This window comes from Micromesistius poutassou (genome assembly GCF_964030765.1).
Source record: "Micromesistius poutassou genome assembly, contig: SCAFFOLD_4741, whole genome shotgun sequence".
In the NCBI taxonomy this organism is placed as follows: Eukaryota; Metazoa; Chordata; class Actinopteri; order Gadiformes; family Gadidae; genus Micromesistius; species Micromesistius poutassou.
This window is the reverse complement of record NW_028179720.1, coordinates 1-16,883: the sequence shown is the minus strand read 5'-3', so window position 1 is coordinate 16,883 and position 16,883 is coordinate 1. Positions and strand designations below refer to the sequence as shown.

General features: G+C 44.6%; 2 protein-coding genes across 2 annotated transcripts; one reads left to right on the top strand and one right to left on the bottom strand.

Annotated features, from left to right (window-relative positions):
* The first annotated feature begins 438 nt into the window (after positions 1–438).
* Positions 439–5,461, top strand: bcl2l10 (BCL2 like 10). Its single transcript, XM_084489561.1, has 3 exons — positions 439–515; positions 1,874–2,348; positions 4,848–5,461. Exons 2-3 carry the CDS (start codon positions 1,878–1,880, stop codon positions 4,968–4,970), a joined length of 594 nt encoding a protein of 197 aa, XP_084345687.1. The 5' UTR covers positions 439–515; positions 1,874–1,877; the 3' UTR covers positions 4,971–5,461.
* Positions 5,462–10,038: 4,577 nt separating this feature from the next.
* LOC311372575 (barrier-to-autointegration factor-like) lies at positions 10,039–11,869 on the bottom strand. The gene is made up of 3 exons (XM_084489560.1): positions 11,737–11,869; positions 10,523–10,683; positions 10,039–10,360 (listed from the first exon to the last, which is right to left on the bottom strand). The coding sequence occupies exons 2-3, from the start codon at positions 10,646–10,648 to the stop codon at positions 10,214–10,216; spliced, it is 273 nt and encodes a 90-aa protein (XP_084345686.1). The 5' UTR covers positions 10,649–10,683; positions 11,737–11,869; the 3' UTR covers positions 10,039–10,213.
* Between the last annotated feature and the right edge of the window lie 5,014 nt (positions 11,870–16,883).

Here is a 16,883-nt window from a genome sequence, read left to right as displayed (position 1 = left end):
ATAGGCTACTACTGAGATTAAAGTCAGAATTCGGAAAATAAAGTTAGAGATTAAAATCCGAATTCTGAGAATTAAATCCCGCATTAAAGCTTAATTTAAAGAAAGTTCTCGCCCTGACAGTAGCTCGCAATAATTTGCAGCGTCAGAATACTGAGAATTTAGTCAGTATTCAGATTTCTCAGAATTCATTCTCAGAATTCTCTGACGCTGCAAATTACACGCACTACATTCCAGGGTGACTTGTGGGGACTTCCTTGATATAAAGTAACCCTTAATAAATAATAAATTAATCCGTACGAATGCCTTTGTGCGAATTTACTTTCCTTCTCTTTCGTGGGAACCCAGAAGAGGGAGATTCCCCCGGGGGGGGCTTGAGGGATTGCCGAGAGACGCACACAGCCGTCATATAGTCCGTCGAGAGGCGGAGTCAGCGAGCATTTGTGTCGTCGTGTGCCGCTACGACGGTGTCCTTCCGCCCTTGTACGCGAAGAGATCAGTCTGATATCGCTGGGAGGGTGAGCTTTTGTTTAACCTTTTATTTAACGACATGCGTTTGTAATATTGTATCTGGTATATATACATATATATAACATGGTCTCCTCTTGTGTACACCCCTGCGGTGCAGCCCTGTAGGTGTGAGGTTAGCGGGCTCTCCGCGGTGCTGCGCTCGGTTCTCTCTTTGTTGCTCCGCGGCTCTGGTGACACTGGTCACCCCGGAGCCCGGAGCCCGGAGCCGGCAGACAGCTGCTGCCTGGTGGCCTCTTGTGTGTGTGTGTGTGTGTGTGTGTGTGTGTGTGTGGCGACCCGACCGCCTCAATACAGTCCGGTTCATGTAGCAGTGAGCCCTACAGAGCGGGTGTCCGTTGCCTGGTGGTAGTATTAATGCTCCTGATGCTCTGGTGGTTAGCTTTGCCCGGCTAGCTGCGTGTAGCATGAGCTCGCCGGCTAGACGACGCTCAGCGAGCGGAGGATTCCGGATTTCCTTGTTCGGTTTTTTTGTTCCCGTAATAGTCGACATTTTTTCAACCCCGGGTCTTCTGCCTCCTCGGAGATATCACGATTCACACGTAGCGGGGTTCAATTCTAAGAACTGAGGGATGGCACCGCGGATTAGAGTGCATGAAGGGGATAGGCCTAACGTCACAGCTTGTTTTAAAAACTATTAAAGAGCCAGTGAGCTGGAGCCAGACTGAGCCTCTGCACCCACACAGTCGTGTGTGTGTGTGTGTGTGTGTGTGTGTGTGTGTGTGTGTGTGTGTGTGTGTGTGTGTGTGTGTGTGTGTGTGTGTGTGTGTGTGTGTGTGTGTGTGTGTGTGTGTGTGTGTGTGTGTGTGTCCACACACACGCACGCCGGTGCCCACAGGTCGTGGGTAGTTTGACGTCACGCTGCGTGCGTAGCAGAGTGGAACGTTCAGTGTTGTGGGAAGAATGGAAAAAAACACATGATTTTTACACCTTTTTTTTTTCTTTCTCCAAATTGGTGACTTATTTTAGTAAAAGTGATCAAATGGCATTCATTACTATGTTGAAGACAATATAAGACAAATGACTAAGTTTAAAACAAAAAAAAAGTTGTTTTGGGTTCACTGACTCTTTGAAGTGTTGCGGTTAACAAAGTCTAACCTCAGCACATCTTGAGTAGGACAACAGTGATACCAATCACATGATGTAAAAGTTCAAAGTGTTCAACAACTAAACCCAATTTAGTGTTTGCCAGAATCAGTTTGAAAAACAAACGTTATCGCGTTGTTAAAACCAGCTTTCAGCGTGGACGTCTACACACGCAAACAACAACAACAAAGTCACAAACCCGAATGATGGCCATAGTCCTCTAGTCTAACCCTGCTGCATCCCTGTTGCCCGTCTCCACCAGAAACATGTCGTGTAGGCTGTGGAAAGAGACCCTGGCCATGTCAGAGTACTACCTGGTCTTCTGCATGGCGAGCGCCGGCGCAGCCCCGCAGCCTCCCAGCGAGTCAGCCGCGGCCATGCGGGGCCTGGCCCAGGAGATGGAGCGGCAGCACTACGCTCGCTTCCAGGCCCTGGCCCAGAGCTTCCTGAGCCAGTGCGGGGCCAACGCCTGCACCAGCCTCCGCAAGGTGATGGAGGAGCTGGTGGGAGACGGACAGTTGAACTGGGGGAGGGTGGTGTCCCTCTTCACCTTCACCGGGGTGCTGGCCAGACAACTGCAGGAGAAGGAGGCGGGGGCACAGCCGGGGCGGGGCCCCGGGACGGGCGGGCAGCCGGGGCAGGTTCCCGGCGCGAGCTGCTGCAGGGGTCTGGCGGAGACGATAGCGGACTACCTGGGGGAGGAGAAGAAGGACTGGCTGCTGGAGAACGGCGGCTGGGTGAGTGTCGGTCGTCATGGCGCCCCACTGCACTGCACGACGTCTGCTTATCAACGACGCCATTGAACACAGTCGTGTGTGTGTGTGTGTGTGTGTGTGTGTGTGTGTGTGTGTGTGTGTGTGTGTGTGTGTGTGTGTGTGTGTGTGTGTGTGTGTGTGTGTGTGTGTGTGTGTGTGTGTGTGTGTGTGTGTGTGTGTGTGTGTGTGTGTGGCCAAAAATCGAAAACCAGATTAAGATACAAAAAAGTAGCGGTCATACTATTTTTATTTTTGTATTTCCTACAGCAGGGATTGCCACCTTTTTACTAAAAATAACAAATCAAACTGAATATGGGATTTGTGTTATTAAATATGGCTTGCTTACAACTTGCCTGGACATGGTTCAGCTTCCCTGTGTAGTTGGAACGCATGCATGTATTTTCAGGCCCAGCTTCACAGTTTCCGTGTCGTTGAACGCATGCACACGTGCATACGAGCACGTTGCAGTCATACCTTTAATTCCTACTGCTGGTTGACAGGCCTGTTTGTTGTCCAGACTGATTACATCGACCATCCGGAGTGTGTACTTCTTTAATTCCACCGGCAGGTGCGGGTCGGTTCGGTATGCAAAGGTGCGGCACGGTTCGCGTTCCCACCGCCAAAAGTGGACGTAGAATCGGACTGAGCCGTGATGAGCCGTACTCATCTCGCAGTACTCCATCCGTTGGGGTACTGAGACGTCTGAAGGGGTGCCAACAACAAGTTCGAGCTACACGCGCCGTCCGTTGATTGGTCGACGGGGATCGTCCCTTCCGTGCGACAGGGGGATAATAACAAACAAACACAGTACCCGCGAGGTGTTCGTGTACACTGTGTCGGGCTGCTATGAGGTCGCGATGCTTACGTAGCTGCCGCGGCTATCGCCATCCGGCTTAAACCAGAAAAGCCAGCCGTAACTGAGACATTGTTCTGCAGTCCCTGGATAGAGGCCTTGTATCAAAGTGTTGCTCTAAAAAGAGTCATATGAATGTCATTTTAGATCAACACTTCGCTAGTTACCCATAGTTTAAGGCGAATCAGACCTAAAATATTACTGATTGACTTGAATTTGATTGTTTTGAATTACTAGCCCAGGATTCCACTTACTATTATGCGCAATCCAGACAAACATTGTCCGTGTGCCAAACCGCCCCGACATACCTAGAGCTGAATGCTCACTTTTATGAATGGGTTTGTCAAAGGAACCCCTCTACACACACACACACACACACACACACACACACACACACACACACACACACACACACACACACACACACACACACACACACACACTACCCCTCCTTTTCAACTGGCAGCTGGCTCCAACCAACAGCCATCGCAGTAGCCCAGCCCAGCCAGATGGACTTTGTAGCAACAGCCAAAGCTGTTCGCGCTGCTAACAGGACCTCGGTGGCATGACCAGAACAACAAGTGGCAGTGCAGCAGGCACCTGGTGGCTGAGAGCAGGTGTTCCTCATGTTGTGGTTAACAGGCCCCCCCTGCAGCCATGGCACATGACGGGGGAAAAACGAGAAGAGATCATATTCATAATCATTCACTGCATTTACATTTTCAGTTTTGAGTGTGTGTGTGTGTGGGCGGGCGGGGCGGGGTGGGGGTTTCCCACTTCATCCACTACCGCTAAATGCCATCTAACAGATATAAATAATAAGCTGCTTGGTTGTCTGGGCTCCGCTGCTTAATACAGACCGACACCGACCAGGGGCGGAGAACGCGCTCTCCTCCCGATCTCGTTTCCCTGGCATAGAGGAGGCGGCGTTCCCTTTAATGCTACGGGCGTATTGCTGCCGGCGCGCTCGATTTTAATATGAAAATATGGTCTGACATAAAACCCTCTGAGTAAATAGTAAAATGCTGCCCGTACCGGGTTATATTTGAACAGAAGGGTGGCGGTGGTTATTAGCCTATTAAGACTGAGGAGAGCAGAAGGTTTGTGGTTCAGTCTCCCAGTTCGTGCCCGGTTTGGCTCTGAACGGGCTTTTGTTAGGACTGTCTTTTCAGGGCCGTAAAAAAGGGTGATATTGTCGGGTGTTGAGTAGGGATAGACCAATATGGATCATTTAGGACCGATACAGATTCTTTTTTTCTTTTTCATCAGCCTTAGCCGATGACCGATAACGCCGATGACCGATTTTCTTGAGCCGATATTTGGAGCCGTTTACTGCTTTTGCTCCCTGAATTTACATCATAATGATGACAATGATGATAACAAATGTTACGAGTCTCAATTTAAAAAAGGAACAGTTATTGAACTGTCTGTAAATCATGGCGGGAACAAATCTTTAAAAAGAAAAGAAAAATCGGCGACAAAAATCGGTCGATGCCGATACGTGTGAAAAAAAACAAAACGCAAATATCTGCCGGCCGATATATCGTCCGATCACGAGTGTTGAGCCGCCCACCTCCCTGTGGGCGTTCTCCGGTCTTAACGTTGTTTCTTTGGTGTGTGTCTTTCAGGAAGGGTTCTGTAAGTTCTCCAGCATCGCCCAAGAGGTGACCCAGGAGTCTTCGATAAAGACGGCGCTGTTCGCCGCCGCCGGGGTGGGCATCGCCGGACTGACGTTCCTACTGGTGCGCTAGCCGGCGTTCCTGTCTGAAACCACATGGTAGAGTTCATATCACACAGTTAGGGAGACGTGTCACCCATTTGTTCTCTTTGACATGCAGGGTTTGGGGTTCTGAGTCCAGGCCGCTGGCTGTGGGGCTTTCCCCCCCCCCCCCATCCCCTGTCACACTTCAGCGGCCTGGTGTCTTTAGCTCCTCATGATTGTAATAAAAGATCTCTTCAGATGCCTTCAGAAAGGACGGGGCAAACACATGTTTGCAGATCCTCTGACAAGTTAGTTTTAAAAGCGCAGGTTTCTGCTGGAGGTTGCTCTTAAAGTTTGTATTTTTGGCTGTGCAGCTACTGAGCTTTTACATTTCAGTTTTCAGAAACACCGCCAGTTTTGTCCTAATTTTGTGTTTTGCTCCATTTTTTTTCCCCTGTGTGGTCTAGAGCCATTCAAGTGTACAACGTATGAAATTAATATATTATATTTATATTAAATAAAACTTAACTGTGGACGTTTTCGGATCTCTGACAGATTCCATTGTTTTCTAATTCGTAGTCTATAGACCTCGGAAGAACAAGTCCCGCCTCCGAGGTTCCTGGTTCCCGAGTTTTTGAATGATCGTACATAACAAACTCTGTAGGTGGCGAAGAAGTAAAAGCTGCGTCACGTTTTGAACTACACACCTTTTCCATCTAGTTTCGACTGGTTTTTTGATTGTGGGTGCTGTTAAAGTAAACTATTATAAATGCTATTTTTAACGGCACCGACAATCCAAAAAGCCAGTCGAAACTAGATGGAGAAGGTGTGTAGTTCAAAACGTGACTCAGGTTTTACTTCTTTGCCACCTCCAGAGTTTATGTATGATCAATCAAAAGCCCCATGTTATTTCCCATTGACATTTGACTGAGGGAACTGGAGCCTCGGAGGCGGGACTTATTCTTCAGAGGTCTATTGTCTATTTTGTCAAATCGGTGGTTTTGTTGGTTGCCAGATTTGTCTTCTGCATATCTCCAGTGTGGACAAACAAGATGTAGGTGCTAAAACATACATAACATTCTTTATTGAAAAACCAGGGACCAATCTCCAATTAAACCATGTAACCCAAATACAGTGGCTTTGGAAAATCCTCTACAGCTCTTCTGAAAAATATTTTTTCATTCGTTTCTTTCTATTTATTTGTCACCGTCTGATTTATAATTTTTCTTTTTTTAATAAAACAAAAACAAATCAAACCCGAGTTGTGGTGGTTGAATCAGCGGCGTGGGCGGCAGGTTGGAGTCTACGTGGGCAGGTGCTGCTTCCTTTCAACTGTTGGTATGTTGACATCAACGCAACAATAATAAAGTCAGCCTTCCAACGCGGGCCTGTTGGGGCAGGCCTACGGCTCAGGGGACGCTCACAGGCTCCCAAACATCCAGCCGCCTGCTTGGCTGCTCGTCAAGCAGAAACACCTTTTATTTATTTATTATTATTCTTTTTTTTTACTTTTCATTTGTTATCTATTTATTAACCATCTTTTTGGAAGAACTGCCTGGCCTCCAGGTGGCGACAAAGGGTGCATCAGGGTTACACGGGACTACTACAGGAAAGGACTGTCACACACAAGCATACAGGAACTCTGGTTTCGGCATAAAACCGCCACCCTGCACCCATTTCGAGTGTTCAATGACTTTGCTGGGACTCGATTTTGTTAGAGACGACATACTTCCTTATTTGACTATATAACGTATAATCTCCCTATTGTGTGTTTGTGTGTATTGTCTTTAGTGTGCAGAGGGAGTGCAATACAAATATCTAGACGTTGTTATGCCCTCTTCCATCGGCCTTGAGCAAACATTAGACCCAGAGACGACACAACAGCGCCCACTAGTGCTGATGCTGAATTACTGGATTTCCTCGAATGACCCTAGACTACTTTGGCTTTCTGATGGCTCATTAACGTTTTAGATTGTGAAGGGTGGACTACCCTATCCAAAGGCAAGTGGGTCTTCGACAAAGTATTTAAGGGATATGTTTTTTAACCTGACAAAACCTTTCCTAGTAAAGGCTTGACGGAACAAGAGATTATTTAAGACCCTAACAATTGTTAGTGCTTGGCACTTGGTTCTATGAACATCCTTCTGTACCGAAAGCTTTTTTTTTTATTGTTTCTCTTTCTTCTGACAAATGTACTTATTGTAAGTCGCTTTGGATAAAGGTGTCTGAATGCTAATGTTATATGAAATCGGGTTAGAGGCATGGTGTTATCTGTCATCTGCAATAGCAATGTCACACACACACACACACACACACACACACACACACACACACACACACATGGATCATTCCATGTTTTTTTTTTCTAATCAGAGTAGCCGAAAGGAAAGCGCCAATGTATACGTTGATCATATGCATGCAGCTGTGGATTTTCGACAGTTATGGGGAGACAGGAGACATAACAAAGTACTTCCCTCGGGAATGGTTAAACGAGGTCCCACCTGGCTTGCATCATGTACACAAAACACATCATTTTAAGTGTGAACATTCATGTCCTTGGGCTGTACTCCTGTTGGCTCTGCTCCGTGTTTTTGTATTGGAATATTATATAGATGTTTATAATCCTGCCAAGGGGAGTTTAACTCCTTTTGACGCATTAATAGACTAGAGTACAGTGTACAATTTACTTTTTGGACAGTTTAAAGTTAAATGACAAGTTTTAAGACCAGTTTGAAAATGGTATGGGTTAAACTTTCTTGCGTAACTTAAAACACGTAAAACACCTCATTGCATCAAATGTTATTGACACTGACGCACAGGAAGCATCCACAATGAAGAGGAACTACCGGAAGGTGCAGTAATAAGTAAGTCACAACAAAAGAGTCTCCACGCTTCGGAGAAGGTATTCAAGGTTTAATGTGTGGGCAAGGGCTGGACCTTTCTAGGCGGGGCTGGACCATGGACCTGGACGTCCAGTCTCGCCTTCCCGCAGACCGCAGCTGTTGCAGTACTTGGGACCTCTGGGCCGGCAGTATGCAAATATGTGAAAATGTCAATATTCAGCTGAGTGTTTTAGCATCTTAGCACCCCCCCCCCCCCCCCTTTTCAATGCAACTTTCAAATTGCTTGACAAAAAAATGACACCCTGAGAAAAGTGGTTTCATTTATCTGGAACTCGCCCGCGAGCGCCCTCGCATGGACAGACGTGTTAACGCAACCAGTTCAGAAACCGAAAGTTTCCTATTAGACATTCTCTGACTATACGAAGTTGATTTCGCTTGTGATGCTAGAGCTTTTTTTAGTATTATAATTAAAATGAAAATGTGGCCTGACTTTTGTCTTTTATTATGTTATATATTGCAGCGTTCACGTTACGGTTGCTCTCCGCAGTGTTCAATAGGTTGCTATGCATGCATGCCCCGCGGCGGTGGAGTTAAGTTGTTTCTCTATTGGCAAAACCAAATAGAGAAACCATGAGCGGTGTTATGAGTAGTTTTTCCCAGCACATCTACGACGACCCCCTGATCACCCCTGTGCCCACCTTGAGGAACACCATTGGGTGGGGTCGTGTACATGAGTCAAGAGAGTGAGGTGCTAGGGGACGATAACTGACCAGAGCCCAACAACAAAGACCTGAGCTCAATCTGCACGGGCACTATTATGATGGATTCAAAATCAATAGATAAAGCTTGACCAGGAGAAGACATTGATTATTGACACAGCGAACCGCCCAAAGAACGAACAAAGACACTTCTCGTATTAAAGTGACCACCTGTGACTTTGACCAAACCACACGCACACCCCTCTCATGAATTAAGGCCTTTCATGCATTTCATTTCAGCGAGACTTATCTCTTCCAAAGGCTCTCTTGGTCACATTTGATTTAATGCTGGTGTTGCTTTGCAAACAAGTAGCCCATTTTTAGGCGTGAGATTAGCAATGGAGGCAAGAAAAGTGTTGCAAATGTCATGTGCTACACTTGGCATTCTACAATTGATTTAATATATGTATTTGGACTTAAAGATGCGATGTGAAGGATGTAGTGGCATCTGGTGGTGAGGTTGCAGATTGCAACCACTGAATAGGCGGATCAACATGGCGGGCCCAGTGGACAGAGGGACCTGCTCTCTATGTAGACTTAAAGGGCTCATTCAAAGTTAAAAACCAGTCTTATTATCATAGGATTATACACTACTTTAAACATATTTAGGAATATTGTATTCAACTTCTGCCACGTCCCTTCTGCGAGATGCCACTAAATTCTACCCAGCGCATCTTTTAAGGGCCTCTTTACCACCAGGTGTGATGTTAAGCCATTACTAAGTGTACTCATTGGGACTCCCACTCGTGGTCCTGTTTTAAAATGACTGCTAAGGGTCATACCTGGTTACCCAGGGGCCCTTCAATGTCTTGTTTCAACAGGGAGGGACTGTAGCGTCGTGACATTTCAGTGCAGTGGTCCTCCAAGATGGACGTACTTCATGGTTTGGTTTATTTTGTACATACGGCAGTTTCTTGCATCAACAGAACGTACACGATGCAAAGTGACTTGTGTGTAAACGTTTAACATTTCATGTGATTTCTTGGACTGCCTCCGTTAAGGCGCTGGTGAACCTTATTATACATCCAGACATTCAAGTATGTGAACGCAAACCAAACGGTCATAAAGACTTCTGTCCAATGTTTTTTTATTCATGAGCCACAATCTACAACATATGCACTTTAAGACGGACGTACAATAGCATCTTTAGAGTCGCAGCTCAGACGGTGTGTTAAGGACTGCTTTGGCTACTAGGTTAAAGGGGAAATCCGGTGTAAAATGGATCTGAGATATGATTAGCATGATATCGAGTTGTTCGATGTTCGTTTGGGAGCAAAAAAGCGCGTAGACGCATTGTTAAGTTGGCTGTTTTTAGCCGATTCTAAAACGCTATAAACTTGGAACGATAACGGCATGTTAGGCTAAGGCTAGAAGTAGTCTGACACTTCTTTGGTGGTATAATAAGGGGCTTAACATATAAAACAAGGAATTGATAACTTTGTAAGTGTAGGCCTATGATTGTTTATTAAAAATGACATTTTATACACACAATACCATCAGTAGTTCACCCGTCGACGCCATCTTGTCTTTAAGACTCGATAAGTAGATTGGCGAACGCAGAGCTTTCGTGTCGTTAACAGATGTAAGGCTGTGCACGCAAGCTCTGTGTTCGCCAAGCGACTTATCGTTTCAGGCCAAAGAAAAGAAACAAATAGGGTAGAGAAGGACGTGTGATAAAAGAGGAGAGCGGCCTATTGGAAGGAGTCGCTCCAATCCCTGACGCAGTTGTAGCAGTCCCTTTGCTGTTTGGCATTCGCCCCGCATGTGTCCTTCAGCCAGTCCTTGAAGCTCTCCTCGTCCTTCCCCATCACCAGGTACTGACCCTGCACCTTGTACGCCTGAGATAGAGACAGAGACAGACACAGACACAGAGAGAGAGACAGACACACAGAGAGGATACAACAAGTGAGTTGATATCAGACCATCCTATCAGGCAGTAACTGAGCTGATTTGAGCGGTGTTTGTAGCGGTGTGTGTAGCGGTGTGTGTAGCTCCTGCACCCTATCACAGCCGCTCTCCTCCAGCCTCCCAGCGAGCACGTCTCCGATGCCCGGCAGAACCCTCACCCCCTTCTCAGCCATTGGCTCGGCCATTAAGTTCCTGTGTTTCTGAGTGGTCGATGTCATGTTCACTAGGCGGTGGTGGTGAGGGGTCACCCGATCTGAAGCACAATATGACAGATGAATACATAATATTCATTATTAAACTTGACTTAATCTGGTAATATGCTCGTCCACCCAGTGGTGGTGACGAGCACTGCATTCCACTGTGCAGATTGAATGAGCGGAGATGTTCACGTATTTCAGGAGCAGGGAGATTCCGTACCAAAACATATGTCTAATTTGTCAGTTTGCCGTGGGTCAGCCTGGCACTAATGCTCCCGTTGAGCTGATCTTTCCATCATGAACAATGCTTGGACCGACGAGAGGAACCTCATGACCGTGCCCACTTCGAACATTAAAGGCGTTGCTTGTTATGGGGGCCGATTTTGATGACACCAGTCCGCAATTCCACAGCAGGCTGTAAGCAAAAAAGCTATCCTTTGCTTAAAAACTTTCTGAAGCTTTAGGCTAATTCATAAAAATATACACAAATCTCATTCAATGTGATCAAATGTGTAAATAGGCCTACCAAAAACATAGATGATTTTTCCCCCATTAGTCTTTGTTGTGAGCAGTAGTCCTATGGGACAGTGATCATGATTTGCCTCAATATCAGAATAACACCCATAGGACAAATAGCAATGGTTGATGGAATGCCATAAAGTATGCAGTGTAAGCTTGTCCAGGCCCTGCAGTAGGCTGCAAGTAGGCTATGAATCTGAACAAATTTTTAGGTAGTGGCCATCCCCAAAATCCACCAGAATACAGGAAATCACATCTACCAAATCAAAATTTTCGGGGGGAGGACCCCCATACCCCCCCGTCCCTGAGTGTGCCTCACCAACAAAATGTAACCACCAGCCATCACTGGTACGTGTTGAGATTGAGCCTAATCCTAAAACATCGGCGTCTACGACATCACATGCACGCGCACTACGGTCACGTGCAGAGTGTCCCGGTTTCAGTTTCAGTAAATCTGGTCACCCTAGATTAGCATAAAGCAAGTTTTCTGAAAGTTTACTTAAAGACATAAACGTCTACAATAAACCGTGTGGTGCTAAGTTAATATCTGATAGCAGCGCTGCTGGTTTAACGGGATAGTGAAGTTTTACCGTAGCTTTGAGAAGAATAAAAAGTGTGCTCCAGATGCCTCGGACACCAGCCTTTGATGAAAAAATATTTCGATCCTTTGTGGTATGGTCGTCTTTGGCTAGGTATGATTCTAACAGAGACACAAGGTAATCTCCCAACACATGCAAACAAACAGTATATATACTGGAAGGGGCAGAATGGTAAATAAGTCACGCCTACAGGTTCTAACAGAGAACGTCTAGGGATGGGCAACCGGCGGCCCGCGGGCACATTTTTTTTTACCCAAACAGGTTTACCTTTTCTCGCCTCTGATTGGTTAGAATGGCTCTCCTCCGATTGGTTATGGTTAGGGTTAGGGTTAGGGTTTGGGTAAGGGTTAACCCTAACCATAACCATAACCATAACCATAACCAACCATAACCTCCCGCAAACAGCTGGGACTAATCGAAACACGATCTAGAGGAGAGCCCTTCTAACCAATCAGAGGCGAGAAAAGGTAAACCTGTTTGGGAAAAAAAAATGTTGCGGCTCGCATCCTCACTCTGAGGCCCGCAGATAATTTAAGACGATAATAAAAAATGTACAAAAAACTCAACAAAAACCGTACCTTTCGGTCCAGATGAGAAGCCGAGTATCTTTTCATAGAATTCAAAGGCAAACCCATGTGTCTAGTTTGCTTAGAAACAATATCAGTCATGAAAGATTTCAACTTAAGTCGCCACTACTACAACTGCACTGAATATAATGCTAGTTGTTGCACTTAATGTTGGGCCACTGTTTTTCAGTTTTGTGCCATCGTTGAATGATGATGTATATTGATGAGGTAAAGTGGCCATCCCCAAAATGCACCAGAATACAGGAAATCACATCTACCAAATTCAAAATATTGACCTGAGTGAAGTCAAAGGTCCAGTCCAGTGCCATGTATAGTGCGTACTGTAATCCATATTATAAACAACGGTTTACATTCTTTTCATATGATAGAACAGAGTTGATACAGAGTTGTTACTGTACATATAAACCATGTCAATGATCCTTTTCTCTTGGCACCTGCTTACCTTATTACAGTTGATGCCCAGGTGTACAATCCCATCACTTATTTATCACTTACTATTAGCATGAACACACCACAGTCCACGCTGCCTGCTTGTTCTGGAACATTCTGATAAAAAAGCCAGAAGTTATTGACAACTCAATTATATTTAAATATAATTAATACAATTACATTTCTTGATACTACATCAATGCATAGCACATTTCACAAGGCATATAAAAATCCAAAATTTCCACCCCCTCTTTGAAACAAATGCCCAGGTTCCTGGCACTCTCTGTGTTGCAATGGTGCTATAAAAGACAAAAGGATAGCATGCTGAAATACACTATTAAGGGACGTATGTTTGTGATTAAATAATTAACAAACTTATTCTGGATCATTTTAAATCGCCTTGTATTAACTGAGCTAGCCGACCGAGCTAACCCGTTAGCCGATGGTTCGTGGCTTGCAGGGATGCGTTTCTCTATATAGTGTATATATAATACATATATACTAATATATAGTTAGGGCTTGTGTGTCCCCTTGTTGTACAGTGACAGGCGTGTTGAACGTGTGGTTGATCCGGTTTATGCAGTTTATCTGTGGGTGCGGTTTATCTGTGCGGTTTATCTGGATGGAGTCATCTTTAGTTTAGTTTTCTTTGTTTATTTGAGTCTAATTTTAAACGTTCATACCAGAAAGGCCCAACCGTAAAATGCCAACGCTTTGATTCTGACCTGGCAGGGTTGTGAATCTACGAGTGGTTTGGTTTGAAGTCTATAGTTTAATCTCTACCTGGTGAAGGCATATTACCAGATGAAGTCAAGTTGGTTTTAATAATGAATATTATGTATTAATCGGTCATATTGTGCTTCAGATCGGGTCGACATGTCATCGACCTCTCAGAAACACAGGAACTTCGGGCATCGGAGACGCGCTCGGTGGGAGGCTGGAGGAGAAGGGCTTTGATAGGGTGCAGGAGCTACACACACCGCTACACACACCGCTACACACACCACTACACACACCGCTCTGAGGCCAAGGGGGGGTTAGGAATTCAAGTGTCTCCAAATGAGGAGCCGGTTCACGGAGCTGTTAGTTAAAGGCATTTTGTCAATACTATGAGGGACATGTATTGATGACTTTAGATGAACGGCAGAGGGGAGAATGTGAGCCTGCCTGCCCTCTAAGGGGCCTCGGAGAACTCCTGGGGACACGGTCACAAATCAGCTCAGTTACTGCCTGTTTTGGTCTGATATCAACTCGCTTGTTGTATCCTCTCTGTGTGTCTCTGTCTCTCTCTCTGTGTCTGTGTCTGTGTGGAAATGAACCTCTCGGCTCACTCCACTTCGGGATGTGGTCAACTGGATTGGAGAATGAGACGAGGGCAATTCCAAAAAGAAGTTTTATTCACTTCCCAAAAACAAACCAAACAATAAATAAACATAAAATAAATCAATGGTTGCAAAAATACAAATTAACATTTGCATCTACTTATCTACTTGCAATCTACTTATCGAGTCTTAAAGACAAGTACTGATGGTATTGTGTGTATAAAATGTCCTTTTTAATAAACAATCTGTACACTTACAAAGTTATCAATGCCTCGTTTTATATGTTAAGGCCCTTATTATACTACCAAAGAAGTATTGTATAATCCTATGATAATAAGACTGGTGTTTAACTTTGAATGAGCCCTTTAAGTCTACATAGAGAGCGGGTCCCTCTGTCCACTGGGCCCGCCATGTTGATCCGCCTATTCAGTGGTTGCAATCTGCAACCTCACCACTAGATGCCACTACATCCTTCACATCGCATCTTTAAGTCCAAATACATCAATTGTAGAATGCCAAGTGTAGCACATGAAATTTGCTACACTTTTCTTGCCTCCATTGCTAATCTCACGCCTAAAAATGGGCTACTTGGTTGCAAAACAACACCAGCATTAAATCAAATGTGACCAAGAGAGCCTTTGGAAGAGATAAGTCTTTCTGAAATGAAATGCATGAAAGGCCTTAATTCATGAGAGGGGTGTGTGTGTGGTTTGGTCAAAGTCACAGGTGGTCACTTTAATACGAGAAGTATCTTTGTTCGTTCTTTGGGCGGTTCGCTGTGTCAATAATCAATGACTTCCCCTGGTCAAGCTTTATCTATTGATTTTGAATCCATCCAATAGTGCCAGTGCAGAGTACCAAATACACCCCACATGTTAACAGATGGGTTTAACCTTCAAGACCTACAGCTTTAACCCCTCCATGAGTGACGTGGTCTACACATCATACTGTATCGGTATGATACAGAACCTGATACACTTGACATAACTTGAATAAAATGCTGGTAGAACATTTGCTGCAATATTACCACTTTTGTATTCTGTATATTTCACGAATGACCATGAGCGCAAATTAACTTCATAGATCTAAGTGTATGTGATGGAGTCCATTGAATAATATATATTAGTATATGCTACACGTGAACCTCCTAACATGGTGCAATTTGATTGGTTCGCTATCTCGGGATATTGGGCAATATCCCACGATTGAGATCTCAAACTCGGGATATTGTTTTCATCGCAAAATGGGGAGTGCGCGTGACGGTCGTCTCATCATGCTAATAAAAACAAATAAACCGCTATTAAAAACAAACAAATCCCGGCAAAAAATGATCACCACAGTATATGGCGATGTTGTTTTCAATAAAAAAAACATTTGCACAAAGCAAACCGATCCACTTGTCCATGTTGATAAGAGCATTAAAATGAGAAAAAAAAAATAATGGGACGAAAAGAAATCAAGGGACATTTAGAATAGATAAAAATGTGCGATTGATTACGAGTTATCTATGACATTAATGCGATTAATCGCGATGAAATATTTTAATCGTTTGACAGCACTATTAACACATATGTACCCTTGAGGGAAGCATTGTAACGAGGTCGGTGGGTCAGACCCGTGTGGCTGTGAGAGGACTGTGTCAGAGCGGACGTGATGGACGCCTGAGGAATAGGCTCCATTCCATTAAAGGACAGAACCAAGAAGCCTGTGGGGCTCCATTCCATCTTTTGATGGAATGGGCTTAGGCTTCTTTGTTTAATGAAACACACACTAAACAAAGTATACATCTTTTTTTGTGTTAACAAAGTGTGATTTATAATTCGTGTGCACACGTGTGTGTGTGTGTGTGTGTGTGTGTGTGTGTGTGTGTGTGTGTGTGTGTGTGCGCGTGTGTGCGTGTGTACGTGTGTGTGCGTGTGCGCGCGCGTGTGTGTGTGCGTGTGTGTGTGTGTGTGTGTGTGTGTTGGGAGTGACTGATCAATTGGTTTTAGTGGGAGATTCAAATGCATGTTGTATTCAGTTGGATTGTTTAGGTTTGGCAATTGGTTATTTAGTTCAGAAAAGAAAAAAAGGCAGGATTGAATTCAGTGTGCTTGGCAGTGTGTTCGAAATGAATGACAGCGCCCAAGAGACGCGACGCATCACCGTTAGCCTAGGTCTTGTTTACTTGAGCGGTTTGGCGGTGACGCACGCGCTGTAAATCATTGGGTCGAGGGGGAAACAACACACAGATGGTTCAATTATGTGGTGCAATGGGTGATATTTCAGTAGTATTTCCAAAGGGATCCTTCCAGAAGAAACCGTGATGAATCTGCTAAGCGAAGGCAAACAAGACAAATGGAGTTTGTCCTAATGAAATTTGCTTCACTCTATTCAAGTCCAAATGATGGCAGGTACCCCGGAGGATTTGATTAGCCTCTATTTGTCATTTTTAATGTATTTTATCGTCGTACAACCATAAATAACAGTATGAACATTAGAGACAACACCATAATGACTCCCTTCATTGGTCTTTGTAATTATGATGATGATTATTAATGATCGTAGTTGTAGCATTATCATTTTTAGTAGTAGGAGTAGAAGTAGAAGTAGTAGTAGTAGTAGTAGTAGTAGTAGTAATATTACTAGTAGTAGTAGTAGTAGTAGTAGTAGGAGGAGGAGTAGTAGTAGTATAAGTAGTAGTAGTAATATTAGTGGGAGTAGTAGTAGAAGTAGCAGTAGGAGTAGTATAAGTAGTAGTAGTAGTAGTAGTAATATTACTAGTAGTAGTAGTAGTAATACTCATGCTACCTAATGGAAC